The 17118-nt window shown below is 34.4% G+C and overlaps 1 protein-coding gene across 1 annotated transcript in view; it reads left to right on the forward strand.

The window, feature by feature from the left end:
* Ino80 (chromatin-remodeling ATPase INO80) overlaps window positions 1-17118 on the forward strand; it is a 175928-nt gene that overhangs the window by 35788 nt on the left and 123022 nt on the right. Inside the window, exon 20 of the mRNA XM_085956528.1 lies at window positions 6422-6589. Within this exon, the coding sequence (XP_085812654.1) occupies window positions 6422-6589 (168 nt within the window). The remainder of the gene's footprint in view (window positions 1-6421; window positions 6590-17118) is intronic.

Here is a 17118-nt window from a genome sequence, read left to right on the forward strand (position 1 = left end):
GTGCACTTAGTATACAACCACCGTCTATAAAGTCGTATCGCCTGTTACCTAATCAATACTCACATGCTTATAGAATCAATTAAATAATTGTACACGCTGAATGGATACTTAGTGCCTACACACCGTCTTGTATGAGGTTTCGGAAGTTGTCTCAGGCTGGGCGTCCCACGTCGTAAAGCGGCCCACAATATATGATTAAACTCTGTCGCATTTCCCACAAGCTTTTTGACAGAATATCGCTGTGAATTTAATAACACAAGGCGGTAAACGTGAGAAAAATATCTTCACAATGAAAACGCTCTACGTTTCGTTGGATAATGCCTGTTTCGCAATATATTGCACCTACTGCAGTTAGACCCTTGTGAAACTAATAATGCAATTATCTTGTTTCGTGTAATTTTGTACGCAATCTTGTTAAACGTTTTTCTTAAATGCTTTTTTTTTATTATATTGCGTCTATGTAATTATAAATATATGGCTTATTGTCATTGACGTCCATTACCACATAGGCCACGGCGGACACGCAACTGTGTTAGTAACGCATCATTCGGCACAAAATGTTTTTTTAATTACTTTAGCCTTTTTTCTTTGCCTTACGATAAGATATCATATCTTTCATATGACACCAAAAATGCAGCTTTGGCAAATCAAGTAACTTGGATACTGAAGATTCTAAACTAAGGAAAAGAAAGTGCTTCACGTATTCGAGATGACATGTGCCGACAACGGCTGCTGATAGCGTCCTGTTCGGTTACATGTAAATTGTACGTACCTATTACATTTCAAGAATTGACCGTATACAATACGGTCATCTCTATTACACCGAGATGGAGAAATAACGCGTTCTGGGAGCAATGCAGACAATAATGTTCCAATTTTATTAGATCTAACTTAACCTAACCTAACAAATAATCCAGTATATCGGCCATTTTCAAATTTGTTTGCTGCTGTGGCTTCCTGTAACCCGACAAGAACCGTGTTTTATTTAGACATGAATTATATCTCAGTACTATGCGACCTAAAGAGGTTGGACGGTCTTTAATATACGACCATGTATTTCCGATAGAACATTTCACGTTGAAGTGTGATACGCCGAACTGCATACGTGCAAATTTCCGGACTCGATCCTGCACGTGCATTTCATCAGTGAGATTCTGTCCTCTTCGTACCTGCGTCATATTATTCAGTTCTTCAGATATATTGTTGGTTGTGGTGTAGAACGTCTCGAAACGTTTATTGTTTTGGACAGTAAGCCAGTTCCGGGTAGAAGGCGAACGTCGATGAGGTGGAATGACCGAGTGAAAGAATTCACCGGTTAACAGGTAGCATTTACCACTAGCCTGCAGAAGCTAGGGGAAGTTGGGGAAGTCGGAGAAAGCCGATAAAGAATTCCGTGGTACGTATTCCAGAATTATCACGATCGTCAGTCATGAGTAGAGTTGGGTTTCGAGAATTTCTCAATTTCTTGAGAAATTTTCGAGATTTTCCATCCGGAATCTCGAGAATTGAAATTTTTAACATTTATGGAAATCCCGGATCTCGAGAATCTTTTCTTGGGATTCGGGATTTCTTTAATATCAAATATTAATTGAAAAAACGATTTTCTATATGAAAAAAACTGGATAGAAAACACAAAACCTTCAAAGACTAATCGGGGCATTTAACACAAAATGAGCGCAATTTTTGCAACATCAGGGAATTTTGTGTCTCAAAAACGTACGCGATTTTCAGATGCAGCGATTGACAGTCTGTGTTTTTTGAAATTCCATTTTATTAAGTAGGTAATCTTTTGAATTATTTTTGTTTTCCTACTTCTATTTTGTCTGTCTTTATTCTTATTCTTACATAGATAAAAAAAACATACTTTTTGGAATTTGTCTGTTTTTACACTGGTTTTAGGATTTTTACAGTTTTTTTTAAATCTCCCGATATCTCGAGAATTCTCAAGAATTTTTTTCTGGAAATACCGAATCTCGAGAATTCAAAATTTCATCATTTCGGGAAATCCCGAATCTCGAGATTGCGATTTTCTCGGGAAATACCCGACTCTAGTCATGAGGGTGCTGACGAGGAAAAAGCTTGGATAGTTTCAATGAGATTTTTTCTACTATTTATTTGCCTATTCTAAATCAAAGTTAGCAGTTGTGTATAATAATAGCCTAATCACTTAAAATAAATTTTAATATAATTATAAACAATTACAGTCATTGGGGTGCTCATTTTAATATTGTACCAGCTATTTATCTCTTTCTGTCTAATCTTCATAATATATATTCGAAATAATATTTAGATGTTGTAGGTGTCTAATAACGAGCAATAACGAATTGTATGTTAGAATAATTTCCGATATATTTACTATGTTTTTGATGTCATTGCGAAACATTTTAATGCGATACCGCACATAACAAGCTTGTAAAATTACACATTCAATTATGTTTTGTACGGTCGATATATCTCGCAATTTGTAACTATAAGTGATAGTATAATCGAATTATTGTTGAATATTGTCGATGTACAATATAATTTGAATTGCCATATATTAAAACCTTGTGTAGATTAAAATCGTGTTACGACATACATTAACTACCACTGGAAATTAAGAATAAAATTCATTCTCAATATCAGGCACAGGGCACAAGAATTGTGTGCAGGTATCGCTCTCGTATTTTAGGAAGATTATATTGCGTGGAGGAGACAATATGAACATCTCGCCGTAGTTAATATACGCTCCTGTCTTATATTATATAGATTGCAACCCCGAATAGATTTATCAATCCTTGGATTATATCCCAGTCATTAGGTGAATATAACAATAACCGCTAACCCGCAAATAATTTCTCTAATGGGAGAGCTTTACATAAGTGCTAGTGCCCAGTGCCTAGTAAAATCAACAGTCGTACATACTGAACTAAGACTGCCATCTTGGAAAATGGTGGACGATTTTTAGTTTTTCAGCCATATCTCATTCATTAACGGCTGAAAACATCGAAAAATATTTTAAATACACTTTGAAGAACATTAAAACATACACATTTTAATAACAATAATAATAATTATGTATCGTATCCAGGATGGTTACTAAGCATGAGGGTAGGATTTTTTTTAAAAACATTTAAAATGTAAGATTTTTAATTGTGAGTTTATTGAATTGATTATTGTTTCGACACTTTTTAATTTACTGTGCATCGCAAGCACTTTTTTAATGGTTGAGAATTTTAAATCGGCCGCTGCTTTCCAAGGTGGCGTCGGTAGCACGTATGTAACTAGTGCTATCAGCGGCGATGTGTGGAGGTAGGCTGGTAAGATCCGCCATAAACTGTGCGCACTTTTTCAGTCATACTTATTTGTTTTCAATGAATTAAGAATACACATTTCAAATGTTGTAAGTTAGTTTTTTTATAATTCATTAAGGCTCATACCTAACCATAATCGATACAAAATATTATTCTATCTCTAAAATATCTAAAATGGTGTATGATTTAATGGCAATATAGATAGATGAATATTTTTTCCTATTTATTATGGCTTGGTCTACGCTGGGTTTAATCACTTTTAATTGAATTAAAAAAAACTAAGAAACACTATTTGCAATATGTAGTCTTAGTTCAATAATTTATATAATGTAATATGCATTATTTATGTCGGATCTTAACAGCCTACCTCCACTCTTCGCCACTGAGTGCTAAGCATAATCGAAGCCTCCCCTTTAGGGGAATTATTTACTGGTAAAATAATTATTGTATGTAACATTTTATGAAACATTGTTTATACTGAATGAGAACTGAAAAATTAGTGGTTTACGAAGGAATGTTTAGCATCAATAGTACCTATAAATGGTATTAGTATTCACTAATAATATACCATAAATTAGCACTCGTACATACTGTGCTACGACAGCATCTTGAAAGATGGTAAACTTAATTTCAATCTCGTTAAAAATTATATTAATTCGTGTTCAATGAATGCATTCGGCATTATTTTCTCTCCACACCTTTGTCAACTTAAATTTAACCTTTAACAAGAAATAATTTATTAGAATACCATAATGTATTAGAATGTATTCACACATTGTTCATAATGTTTACAATGCCATTTAACAGAAACTCGTGAGTATTTTCGCTGCATACCTACCTAATGCAACACCAAATGATAGTGCAATCGATGATCCGTAGGAGTTGCCATATAACAATTTAACGATAATGAAGTATAATAGCATGGATCCGCGGCGGCCGTGTGATTGATATGGTGTCCCCCCCTGACGTGTGTAATTATTTTCCAATAGCGGCTGTGTTTTGCACGTCCCCCACGCGATTGTTTGCACATCGGAACATGCGCTGTGGGGAACCCGTGGCATTAGAAAACGATTTTCATGAATTATTATTATATCCATTGAACTGACGTTTACGTGGCGGTGAAGAGATGGTTGACTTGTCTCTGGAATCATTCGTTCTTCATTATGACGTAACGTGTACTGCATATTGAGTTGAGTAATCGATTATGGGGTCGATTTATCTTAATTGATTTTCATGTTTGTTTAAGCTACATTTTGTGAATTTTAGTAACTTCTCTATGCACTTCGTGAAATTTCACTTGTTCGATTGGCCATTTTTACTGCTGGTTCCTGGCGGTTCGAATTCGTGCTATAAAAGTGTCTGCGACATCTGCGGTTGAAAATCTATCGTGTGAATGTCACCACAGTAGAATTCCATTTTACAATTTTCAATACAGCGTATTGAATAAATCATATGAAAACTTCCCTTGATCGGAATTCGAACCATGTTTGCCCTTTATTTTGATATGCCAAAATGCTACTCGTTATTCGTTAAAAATGCTCGTTTCAGATAGTAGGTAAGTAGAATCATAAGTTTTGTAATATTTTGTAAGTATTGTTATAAAATAATGACCCGAATCGACACACATTCGATCTAAAATTCTCTTCCTCTATCGTCTACATTGGTACCTGTTCTATTCTACCCCCGAAGATAATAATACATAATAATATCTTTAATACTTATCCTCAATACTTTCTTACCCTTCCATAGCATAGCATCATAATTCGCTGCTTATACAATTCTGGATGAAAGCTCAAATTTTTATAGACTTTTTCGACTTTAAAGCAGACTACACGGTTAGTATTACTGACAGTAAATACCGCGCCAGTAATAGTGAAATAGTAGTGTATTCATGAAAATAACGTCTTTTTACTAAATTTTTACTAATGTTTTAAAGGCTATTCATCCAATTGTCATAATTTTTTTATTTTATTTTACTGATGTTTCGTATTAATAATTAATTTCATCCGGCAGCACAGTCAACCGCAATGAATAATCGTGCAAAGGCATTTTGGCTGTAATTTTAGCAATATCAAATTAAAATAGATTAATTAATCGTTGACAATGAATGAATAACCAGATAAGAAACAATAAAATTATATTTATCTAAATATGATATCAATTTTCTCATATTCTCTATGGTACTGCCAATACTGATGGTTAAATATTCGACCATGTATTCCACCACTTACATGGTCAATATTACTATCAATACATTATGGCTTTTTGGTACTCACAGTAATACTGGTCGGGTAGGGGTTGCTTAAAATACTAACAGACCACTATTGTTGTCAATTCGAGTTTAGTATTTATTGGAGATAATAATGATGCACGGCATGCTGGTATTGGTTTTCTATCACTGACTGCAGGTAACCATTCTATAAAATGTTGAAAAACAGCGACGGAATTCGATTAATGTTATGAATTGTAAATGGTTTAACCACTGAGCGTCTCGTACCTACGTATATTTTGTTAACCCTTTAGGGGTTGTTAGAATATCTAAATTTCATATTTATTTTCATATGTCAAGTGTATCGATATTTGCCAGGTTTTCTTTTTGCAAACTAAACACCTAACATTGTGTGCACTATTAAAGTCCACCGATATCTTCTTTGGGTGTCTCAAAGGTAATGGTAATGATTAAATTAATTACGAGTTAGTTCACAGTGCAAATTATGTATGTATAGCACGCATCGCACGTATGGCCTGAGATTTCTTTCACAGAGCTGTACTGAAATCAACTTTTTTAGTAAGAGTAATCACCAATATTTAGAATATTTAGATGAACAATCGCAAAAATATATAATATGTATAGTATAACAAAATCTCAAAACAGGCCGCCGCCTAGTTTATACAGCTAACGTTTAACATACATTTTATATGGCTACCAACTCAACCATTCTAAAAACGTGCTGGAATCGCTATCAAAATATGAAGTCTCTAGTAGACGCGAATAGCGCGAAAACGAGTTCTTTAATTCTATTGTTTTTTTTGAATTGTCGACTAATCTCGTATTATATTTATTTGTGGACTGTATTCTTCTTTAACAATTACTGTAAAAATATTTTATATTTTCTTTTTATACCCAGGAGTACATGTGGCACCGGAAGCACAAGTACATGCGGCTGGACGGCTCCAGTAAGATATCGGCCCGACGAGACATGGTGGCGGACTTCCAGGCGCGCTCCGACATCTTCGTCTTCCTGCTCAGCACCAGGGCTGGTGGGCTTGGCATCAATCTGACCGCAGCTGATACGGTATTGTGAAATTCTGTTATATATAATATTGTTTTGTATTTCCCCGGTCGAATGATTAAATTACAGGACTGATATCGCCAATACGAAAACACACCCCTACTGTCGTGGACGATCATCGGGCATTATCGTCCATTGCACACAACGATTGTGTTACTGTAAAATGTTGTTGGCAGTTATTGTAAACTGAATACGTTATTGATTGTATATAATACTTAGGTATGTATTTTATGTACAACGAAGGCAAACTTTCATAATATTTACGTCAAAAATACGTCGTACGGATCTCTTCTGTGAAAGTATTGGATACAGTATAAAATACAATACTTTCGCAGAGGGGATCCGTTTAAACGACGTGTTTTGACGTATACTAAATACATACAATCGTCCTGCAAAGCAAGTTCCTGTCCTGGATCCCGGTAGAACCATAACCGGAAATCGGAAACCTGGAATTTTAGAGGGTCCGAACCGTTTTTTTATTTATTAAAATGGCAGCTTGGAACGACGTGTAAAATTTTTGATTCTTACGCAACGCTTAAAAATAAAAAAGGCCAGTGGCCTGAATATACGGAAAATTTTATTTTGGAAGAAAAGTCTCAGAAATATATGAGAGTGGGTACCTAATGCTGTTTAATTGAATTCAAGCTTAGAAGAAGGTAGTTCGAATGAATTTGGTCATTACACAAAACAACGGTAATATCCGTGCGATTCTAAATTGGCTGAATGCACCATACCATGCCCATGCGAATTAAGTCAAAAGTCTATCGAATACTAAAATCATCCGTATTTTTTGCGAAACTGTGGGTATTATAAATTTACACGTATAATATTCTTAATATATTTGGCAGTCAAAATGAGGTTGATTTAATTTCGTTATTTCCGTATTCTAAATACTGAGCATGCGTGCGTTGTTTTTTGATTATTTATATTTTTATCACACAGGTAACCTACATTTCAATTTCTCTCAGTTTTCGTTTACGCTTCCATCTCGATTATTAAAAAATATCGCCTTCGATCGGCATAATTGTGTTTGGCGAAATATACCCACTTTGAATGAAATAAGTGGAGGGAACTACACAAGGGTGCAAGGTTCTGAAATACGAAGAATTTCTCAATAATACCGGACGGTACCTGTTGCCTAATGATTTCACGGTTATCTTCCACTATTCGACAAAGAGCCACAATGTGGGACTTAAATTATAAATTGGGTCCGTTTGATTAAATATAGGTACCAAATATCTCCCTGCACGTGGATTTTGTGACGGTAGCAGGTCGCGTAGGCTACCGCACAAACGCCTGCCTCGACAGTTAGATGGCATTTATTATGAGTTTGATACTTTCATTTTATAAACATAAAAGATATTCAATTCTATATATGATTCTATCATGTAAATATTACATTTTTTTTATTTATATCTAATTTATTTACCTATGTAGGGGAGCAAGGGGGAATTGGAGCCTACTAAGGAAATTGTTGAAAAAAAGTAACAAAATGTTCTAATCGTTTATTATTAAGACTTGAAATGAGTCCTTTGGTTACATAGTAATAATATTAATGCAATTTCCACTCAAAAGTTCTATAACTAAGGTACAAAAAAAACGTTTTCCCAAAAAACACATTTGGCTCCAATTACCCCACATGTAGGGTAATGAGAGCCAAAAATTTACCAAATATGTAATGGGAGCTTCATATTTTAATATGCGTACAAACACTTATACACATTATAACAGACATAGGTACAATAAAATGTTAAATATTTACTAATGTAATTCAACAAAAATATGCTCTAGTACTAAAAATATCAAAAGAATCAATACGTCATGTTATGGAACTAAGCAAAAAACACAAATATAATCTTTCTGGTTTCGGAGGGCATTTTCCAATGAAGTCACCGTCCAACCAGCCTTGAAAGTCGTCAGATTTCTATTTCTGGGCATCTGGAACAATTAAAATCTTGTCTACTAGTAAAAGAGGTGTGAAATTTATATAGGGGTAATGGGAGCCACCTAGGCTCCAATTACCCGAATGTCAACCACTTTGAAGATTGATAAATAACGTAACCAAACCATTTTAATCCTTGATTCTGAAACTACTAAACAAAAATACATGTATCTGGCTATACAATGGACACAAAATATGATGAAATAAGTAAAATTTTAAGTACTTACGTTGATGTTTATGTATTGTAAATTGATATAAGCACCTAGCCCAAAACACACTTCCACTCGCCACGCGCGTGCACGTGCCACTAAGCAGTCGACAGCGATCGACGGGCTTAGCCGACGATTGACGAAGATGTTTTGGTTATTTCCGAGTCATTTTAGTGTTAGATGGTACCTGTTTTGCAGTCGCTCCCATTACCCGCAAGCTCCCATTACCCCTTGCTCCCCTACTTAACTCAGTGAACATTTTTTTAATTCCATTAAAAATTTTCTTGTCAAATGCGATAAATATAAGGTTTATTTATATTTTTACACTATCTATGCCCTATGGGTACACTTTTCGTTTTAAAATAATAATAATATAGTCATAAAGATGCAGTTTTGCTGCTTAGAGCTTGTTATATCTCGACGTTTTTCGATTCTCGAGATTTTTATTATTTAATACACACTAATATTAATTGTTGAATTCATTTTATGTCAAGAGCTTTTTTCACCTAACTATTTCACAAATTCTGTTCGAAATAAAAAGTCGAGATCTATTTAGGTTTCCAGGGGAAAAACTCCCTTCTCGAATTATTTAACAAAACGACAGCATTTTACTATACCTATATACTATTTATCTCTTCCAGTGAAAGTTTTCTCCGGCAAACGCTGGATCCTGGCAAGAAAAGCGTTACGTTGGCAACGCTACTTCCAAATCAATTTTTTAAATACATTACTGGTAAAAAAATCTGGAATTCTCGAGATTATCATTAACAATTACTTACTTGAGATAAATGACAATCTAGAAATTTTTGAACAAATACCTATATCGTGAAATGATAATCAAATTTTCGTATTTTTTCTCGAGATATCTCGATTACAAATGAATTGCTGCTTTTATATCATGAATTATATTGGTGAACTGTTGGGGAAACTGATATGGGTGAACGTCTACTGCCAGCTCGAATTCATAAAATATTATGGCTGGCATACACGTAATATTTTATCGCACATACAAAGCATTATTGCAACTTGATTTCCACGTGCGATACCTACGTCGAATTTAGCCTTTTAGCGGTTTTACCCAATTAACGTTTCATATATGACACACTTCTGTGACCCAAGCTTTTTGACATTGCAAAGCTACTGAAAATTATGAAAGTATTTTATTAAAATTCAATAAATGTACCTAGTCATTAGTGCTGAAAATGTAATTTATCGTGAACCACCTACTTTTCAGAAACAGAAAAAATGTTTACATTGTATAAATGTGTACATAATAAGACGAGGCTTTAGTTTTATTAAATATAAGTGGTAACCGTTTGAAAGTACGTGGGAAACGTAGATGACTCAAACATTCACCTTTTATGTACACCCCTTTATTTTATATTATGTTTCTCTTAGGTATGCTCACATACTGTAGTCTATAAATGTATGACTACACATTTTTTCCGACATATACGCGGTGTAAATGAAAACTCCGCCATTCTTGACTGTATTTCCTTTGTGTCCTTGATAATTATCTTAGAAATCGGAAACATGCACACTAACTTTCCATTAACAAAGTGAATTAGGGCCGCAATAACTATGTTTAATAAAATCGCTTCGGATATTGATAGGTATTATCCAGTTACGTGAGATGAGTTTTGGTATGTTTCAATTTTTTTTACTTACACGTATATTTAAATACTGTGAAATACACTTATTACACCGTTTTTATTAGCTCGTATTCTTGTTTGTCTGGTGGTTGTTTGTCCAGTACAAATCTTGCAATCGATTTTTAACTAACTTCCCGACTAGCTAGACATTTGAAACTTTTACAGATCATTACAGATCAGAACACGATGCCAATGCATTCTTTTAATACTTTTAGCCATCTTTAAGCAGAATTGAATTCATTTTTAGTTAATTCTGTTTTGTATGGAAAGTTATTTCAGAAAAATCCGTAAAAAGTAAAAGACTATTATTGGTTGCTAAGGAGGTGGTCCTAGCAACTAAATTATTAATATATACTTGCGTTACTATGGAAATCAAAATAAAATTTAACATTTCATTTCAGTATTCTATATTTTGTTTGTTTGTTTTTTATTTACTTCATATCAAGTACAAGTTTGAGCATATTGAGCATAATAATTCAACAGAAAATTTAAAAACGTATATAAAAAGTTCTTTTTATCTTGTAATTATTTTTTATGTCATGTCGTGAACGCTATGAATTTGTAATTTGTCATGGTCATCATTATATGTACAATAAATAAAGTTTAGTAATCCCTATCAACTATTTATTGATTTTTAATTTCGGAGTCGCAAATTCACGTCGGATATTAAATATTATACGACATATTAGTATGAGATCTGTTTTACTTAACGTGATTAACACTAGAAGGTCATTTCCAGCACACAAACTCTACTGTAGTCTCAGTCATAATAAATGATAATATGCATAATAGCCAATGCAGAATGTATGCAAAGCTGTCACGCGAACTGTGAACTTGCCGCTAGCGTGTCAAGCAAAGCCTCGATTCGGATCTGTTTACCGTGACTTTGGACTCTGATAGACCATTGCCAGGACAATCACCCCTGATAGTATCGATATCCATTACCTCCGTTACATTAATTCTTTTAGCACATTTACCATTATTCCCCATTAAGTGCTGATTTTAACTGACACTCAATGTTCGCCTTATGTTTTTACATCATCATCAGCTATCAGAAGGTTCCACGTTATCTCGTTCTACTAGGCGGCGCATACAGAAAAAATGTTTGAGATCCACTTTCAAAAAATACCAATAAATTATTTTTATCAATTTTAAGGCCGTGTGAGGGGGCGGGGTAAAAAAATCTATCAGTTGCCACTGACTTAATATGTTTACCCCGCCTACTACTTATAGCTTCGCATCGCTTCAACTGTACTAAAATGCCTGTCCTGAAGATTCACCTACGAGTTACATAAGTGGTTATCAATTTCCCTTGGTGTAACAGTCATAATCACTAGGATTGTTAGTGTCCATTTGTATCGTCCGCGCTGTGTAGTTTTTCAGACACGTCGCATCGGAATATTAAGGCTATACATCAGTTGAGGCATGGTCTAAAAAGATCGTGGCTAGGCGATGCGCGGATTGCGGGTCGCGGGTGCAAATGACGCATGCCGAACGAAATATAATTTGTCATATAAATCCAACATGCGACCATTTAATGTTCTGTTTATTGTTTTATTAGTGACAATAATAATATATTCATTGACATGTTTTCTTTTTAATGTAAATGGGTAACGTTTTTAGTCATCTTTACACGATTTAAGAATTAATACCCCCGTCGCCATCACGAAACAAATTTACGTATTCACACCTCGACGTTCGGTCTCCGAGTGCCAGCGAGACGAAAATTTCGTCGCGCCTATAGTTGAAAATTATTTGCCATTTCACTGAAGTATCGCCTTAAAGCACATATTAGATGCCCTAGATAATTGCACCAATTTATGAGTGTCACGGTTCTTCCAGTGGTCACAGGCCTTGCATGTCGTAGAATACCCAGGTCATCCTCGTCTCAGTCCTGAGTCATGAGGTGCTGACTAAAACGAAGAAGTAATATTCCATTCATCTAAATATTTTGTATTTTTTCCGTTTCTGGGGGCGTTCGGACCCGAAAACCCCAACCCTTGTGTGCGCGCCTGTGTCGATATGGTTTAATACGGACCTGTGGTAGTTTAGTGCTACACGTGTACCACTGTATGACTGCATTTTTTCGAGCGACATGTCCGGCCTATTGTCATTTAACCAAATCAGCAACATACACAATATCTTGTCTGCACCCTTAGCCACTGGTTTCTTGTATAGTCTTTTAGCGCTGAACGCAAGAAGCATCTCTCCTTATCGCGTTGCGCTACGTTCATTTTTTGGATTTCTTGTACATTAAGCATTTCCGCACACGACGACCACTAGATGTTACCACAACTATCAGGAAGTCGCAGGCGTATCTGACCACACAATGGCGTCTACGCATAGTACCGTGACATAAATGGTAGGCTACGCATACATTCCCCGTGCATCCCTTCTCTGCCGGGCAAACGGGGGTACAATACCCGCGCATTACCTGCACGATATCCCCATGTCCAAGCCATCCATGCATAATACACACTAAACCCACGAGTTCCTGCTATTTGTGGTAACGTCTAGTGGTTGTCGTATACACGCGGCCTAAGCGTCGATGTTATTATTATTATTGGATAGCTATTTTTAATGTCGTGTTAGGCTAAGTTGTTAATCTACGGATTATGTTAAATCGTTAGGATATCAAAACCTAATTTAAAGTGGGCGAGTGCTTCCCTCATGTCTGGGTATTTCTGCGGTGGGTATCACTACCTACTGTAATTGGTGCTGATGTACCATATTATAGAATTAAAAACAATTGGATTTATTTGGTAGGAGCAACATTGGCTGATACACCTACCTAACTACTTATATATTATAGTATTTTTATCCAGACCATAAGCTCAAAATTCTCCGAAAATCAATTGTGAATAACGAAAGGTCATTCGGTCAACCATTTGAGTCCATGCCCTGGATCTAACCACATATTAAAGAAACAACAAATCTAATCCTGACTCGGAACTCGAATCCTTATCCACGAATTCGGAGATTATTTCTATATTATTTAATAGAAAATCGATCTGTTAATTCGTGCCAGTCACAAAATAACAAAAATACAAACGATGTGTTTCATTTCTCTTGTAAAGTCGTTTTAATTGTTATGATGTGATGTTGTTTTTAAATTAATTTAGTAACAGCGATCACGATTATACACTTTACACGATTTTAGAAGCGTGCCCTTAATTGCAGGGGTGGAAAAACAATAGATTTTTTAGTGCACACCTGTGCAGGCAAACAATTCTTTTTTTTTATCATACACATTAAATACAATGGTCTTATAAAATATATTCATATTTAAAAATTAACCGAATAATTAATTTATCATATCTACAATATCCTAAAGCAGTGCAGTACCTATAGAGTCTGTTTAGGTACGCTTTCAAAGAATTCAACGTGATAGATAAAATGCAGCCGTAGGTATATTAAAGTATATAGGTTTTTGCGTAATTTAATTTATCTGTTATCGCAAAATATGATCATTATGCAAGTTTTTTTTTTACTGTGTATGGTTATATAAAATATCTAAAGTTATTATTTCTTAGACCTATAGTCAAACGCTTACTTATTACAACGTTTTTATTAGCTCGTATTCTTATTTGTCCGATGGTTGTTTGTCCAGTACAAATCTTGCAATCGATTTTTGACTAACTTCCCGACTAGCTAGACATTTGAAACTTTTAGAATATATCAGAACACGATGCCAATGCATAATTTTTTTTAGCCATCTTTAAGCAGAATTGAATTCATTTTCAGTTAATTCTGTTTTGTATGGAAAGTTATTTCAGAAAAATCCGTAAAAAGCAAAAGACTATTATTGGTTGCTAAGTGGGTGGTCCTAGCAACTAAATTGTTAATATATACGTGCATTACTATGGAAATCAAAATGAAATGTCAAAATGACATTTCAGTATTCTATATTTGTTTGTTTGTTTGTTTTTTTATTTACTTCATATCAAGTACAAGTTTGAGCATAATAATTCAACAGAAAATTTAAAAATGTTGTATATAACAAGTTCTTTTTATCTTGTAATTATTTTTAAATTAATGTTTCTTTTGGTAGACGTATTCATACGTAAGACCTTATCAGTTTAATGATCTAGAAAAATACTTCGTTCCTCGTGATGAAAATGTGCAAAATTTTATATGGATCTAAGTATTTTTATACATATACATTTCAATTATTACAAGAATCCTTCATTCAATGCGCTGTTACTGCAACTTTAATGTTCCACTATTCTGTTTTTTTTACTCAAGTGTTTACTATAATCTGTTTACAAAAAGAACAATATTTTATTTGCAGTCCTAAAAAATGTGCTCGGCCAGTTTTTTGAGATTATCTTAAGGCCATGCATTAGTTGAGGCACGGTCTAAAAAGATCGTTGCTAGGCGATGTGCGGATTGCGGGTCGCGGGTGCAAAAGACGCCTGTCAAACGAAATATTATTTCTCATATAAATCCAACATACGTCCATTTTACGTTCTGTTTATTATTCTATTAGTAACAATAATAATATATTCATTGACATGTTTTCTTTTTAAAGTAAATGGGTAACGTTTTTAGTCATCTTTACACGATTTTAGAATTAATTGGCCCGTCGCCATCACGCAGCAAAGTGACGTATGTCTGACTCAACGTTCTCTCTATGAATGCGAAGCGAGTACAAAATTTCGTCGCGCGTACAGTTGAGAATTATTTGGCGTTTCACTGATGCGTCACCTTAAAATGGCGAAGTATGGTGACAACAACTGACTTTGAAACAAACAGCTTCACACCTTTGACATTAAAGAGGCGCAATGACACAAAAATAATATTAAAATTTCTCAGTTTCTAATCGGCACGATATTCTTGAAATCGAAACCCTCGGGCCGTCTTGAAAATAAAATGTTTTTTTATTTTCCATTTTTACGAAAACACCGATGTTTAATGGATGTGACACGATCAGACGTTTGATATCTATCACGTTTTGTTCACACGTTTTCATTATTATCATTGCATATTGTTATGTATGTATTTTTGTTCAAATCACATTATAATTGCGGTCATTTTATTTTCGATTATATCGTAGGCGATCACGTGAGACAACGCAACACCGGATCTCAACGTTTTACAATTTTGGCACCTCTATCATTGGTAATTTAAAAAGCTAGCCTGCACTAATAATTAGTGTGTATTGTAGTTGAAACTGGGAATATAACTGAGTGTTATTCACGGAAGGCAGCCGTTTGATTAATATTTTACCAGTGATACTTGATTACTCGATAAATTCAGGCCACTCAACGTCTCGTGCAGATATTTAACAACAACCTCACATCTGCGAAGCTATTCTATACACAAGGCAGCTATCGACGGTAGTTTATTATATTTATGTATTGAGGAGGTTAATTGTTACAATAAGCTAACCGCCTAACTAAACCGTCAAAAAGTGCTATGTTGCAGCCGCTCTCTTGGCTGTGTTAATTTGGGTCTAGGAAGATTTGGCACCGGACGACTGGACGCCACGGAATTCGAAAAGAAATAGACGTTATGTACTTATAGGTACTTTTAAAAAAAATATTGAATATTATTATTTATATTTAAATGATTATATTTTGATTTAATAGTTGGTGAGAATGTAAATATGCAGACGTAAACAATGATTTCATCGTGCATCTGTTTAAGTTCCAACGAAAAAAGAGTTTTTTATTTTATATAAATAAAGCCTTAGACATGGTAATTCTCAATCCGCGATAAAGAATACATTATGTTAAGAGTAAAATGAATTCAAACTACTAAGTAGTAGATAGAAACTGATTAAAATACCTCGTCTACGTTCTGTATACGTGTCTACGACAGTGCGGCGTCCAATTATTGTCCGGAGGCCAGTCGACCCATTCCCGTTAATTTTTAGAGCGAGATAGACAGTTAAGACGGTTAACTTCTTGTAATTACTATAATACCTCAATATATAAATATGATAAAAAGTGATGTTATTTATCACTTTAGCGGTCGATAACCGCCTTATGTATAGAATAGATCCACTGATGTGTTTTTAAAGGGTCTAGGACGATTTGGCACCAGACAACTGGATGCCACGGAATTCGAAAATAAATAGACGTTAGGTACTTATAGGTACCTTAAAAAATATTTAATATTATTATTTATATTTAAATTATTATATTATGATTTAATAGTTGGTGAGAATGTAAATATGCAGACGTAAATAATGATTTAATCGTGCATATGTTTAAGTTCCAACGAAAAAAAGAGTTTTTTTATTTTATATAAAGCCTTAGGCCTGGTAATTCTCAATCCGCAATAAAAATACATTATGTTGAATTAAAACTACTAAGTAGTAGATAGAAACTGATTAAAATACGTCGTCTACGTTCTGTATACGTGTCTACGACAGTGCGGCGTCCAATTGTCCGGGATCCAGTTGTCCCATTCCCTTTTTAAATGCCGTTCATAATTGACGTTTTTTTTGCGACAAGATCTCCAATTTTTAGTTTTAACCATGGACTAATAATTTTGTTTAAATTACATTATTTTCTTATTTATATGCTTTGGAGGGTGTTCCAAGTTACGTATTGTATAATCTTGTATTTTTAAATGCTGTGTATTATTGAAGTCTTTAATAAAATATTATTTAATTGAAAATATTTTAGTCTGAACAGTAAGATAGTGTGTACAAAATCTTGGTAAGCATTTTGTAGAGATATACGTGGATTGGAATTCTCGCTACTCGCACAAGCCACCGAA

This window comes from Rhyacophila brunnea, unplaced genomic scaffold (assembly GCF_057557595.1).
Source record: "Rhyacophila brunnea isolate RB1 unplaced genomic scaffold, BYU_Rbru_1.0 scaffold_6, whole genome shotgun sequence".
Classification (NCBI taxonomy): domain Eukaryota; kingdom Metazoa; phylum Arthropoda; class Insecta; order Trichoptera; family Rhyacophilidae; genus Rhyacophila; species Rhyacophila brunnea.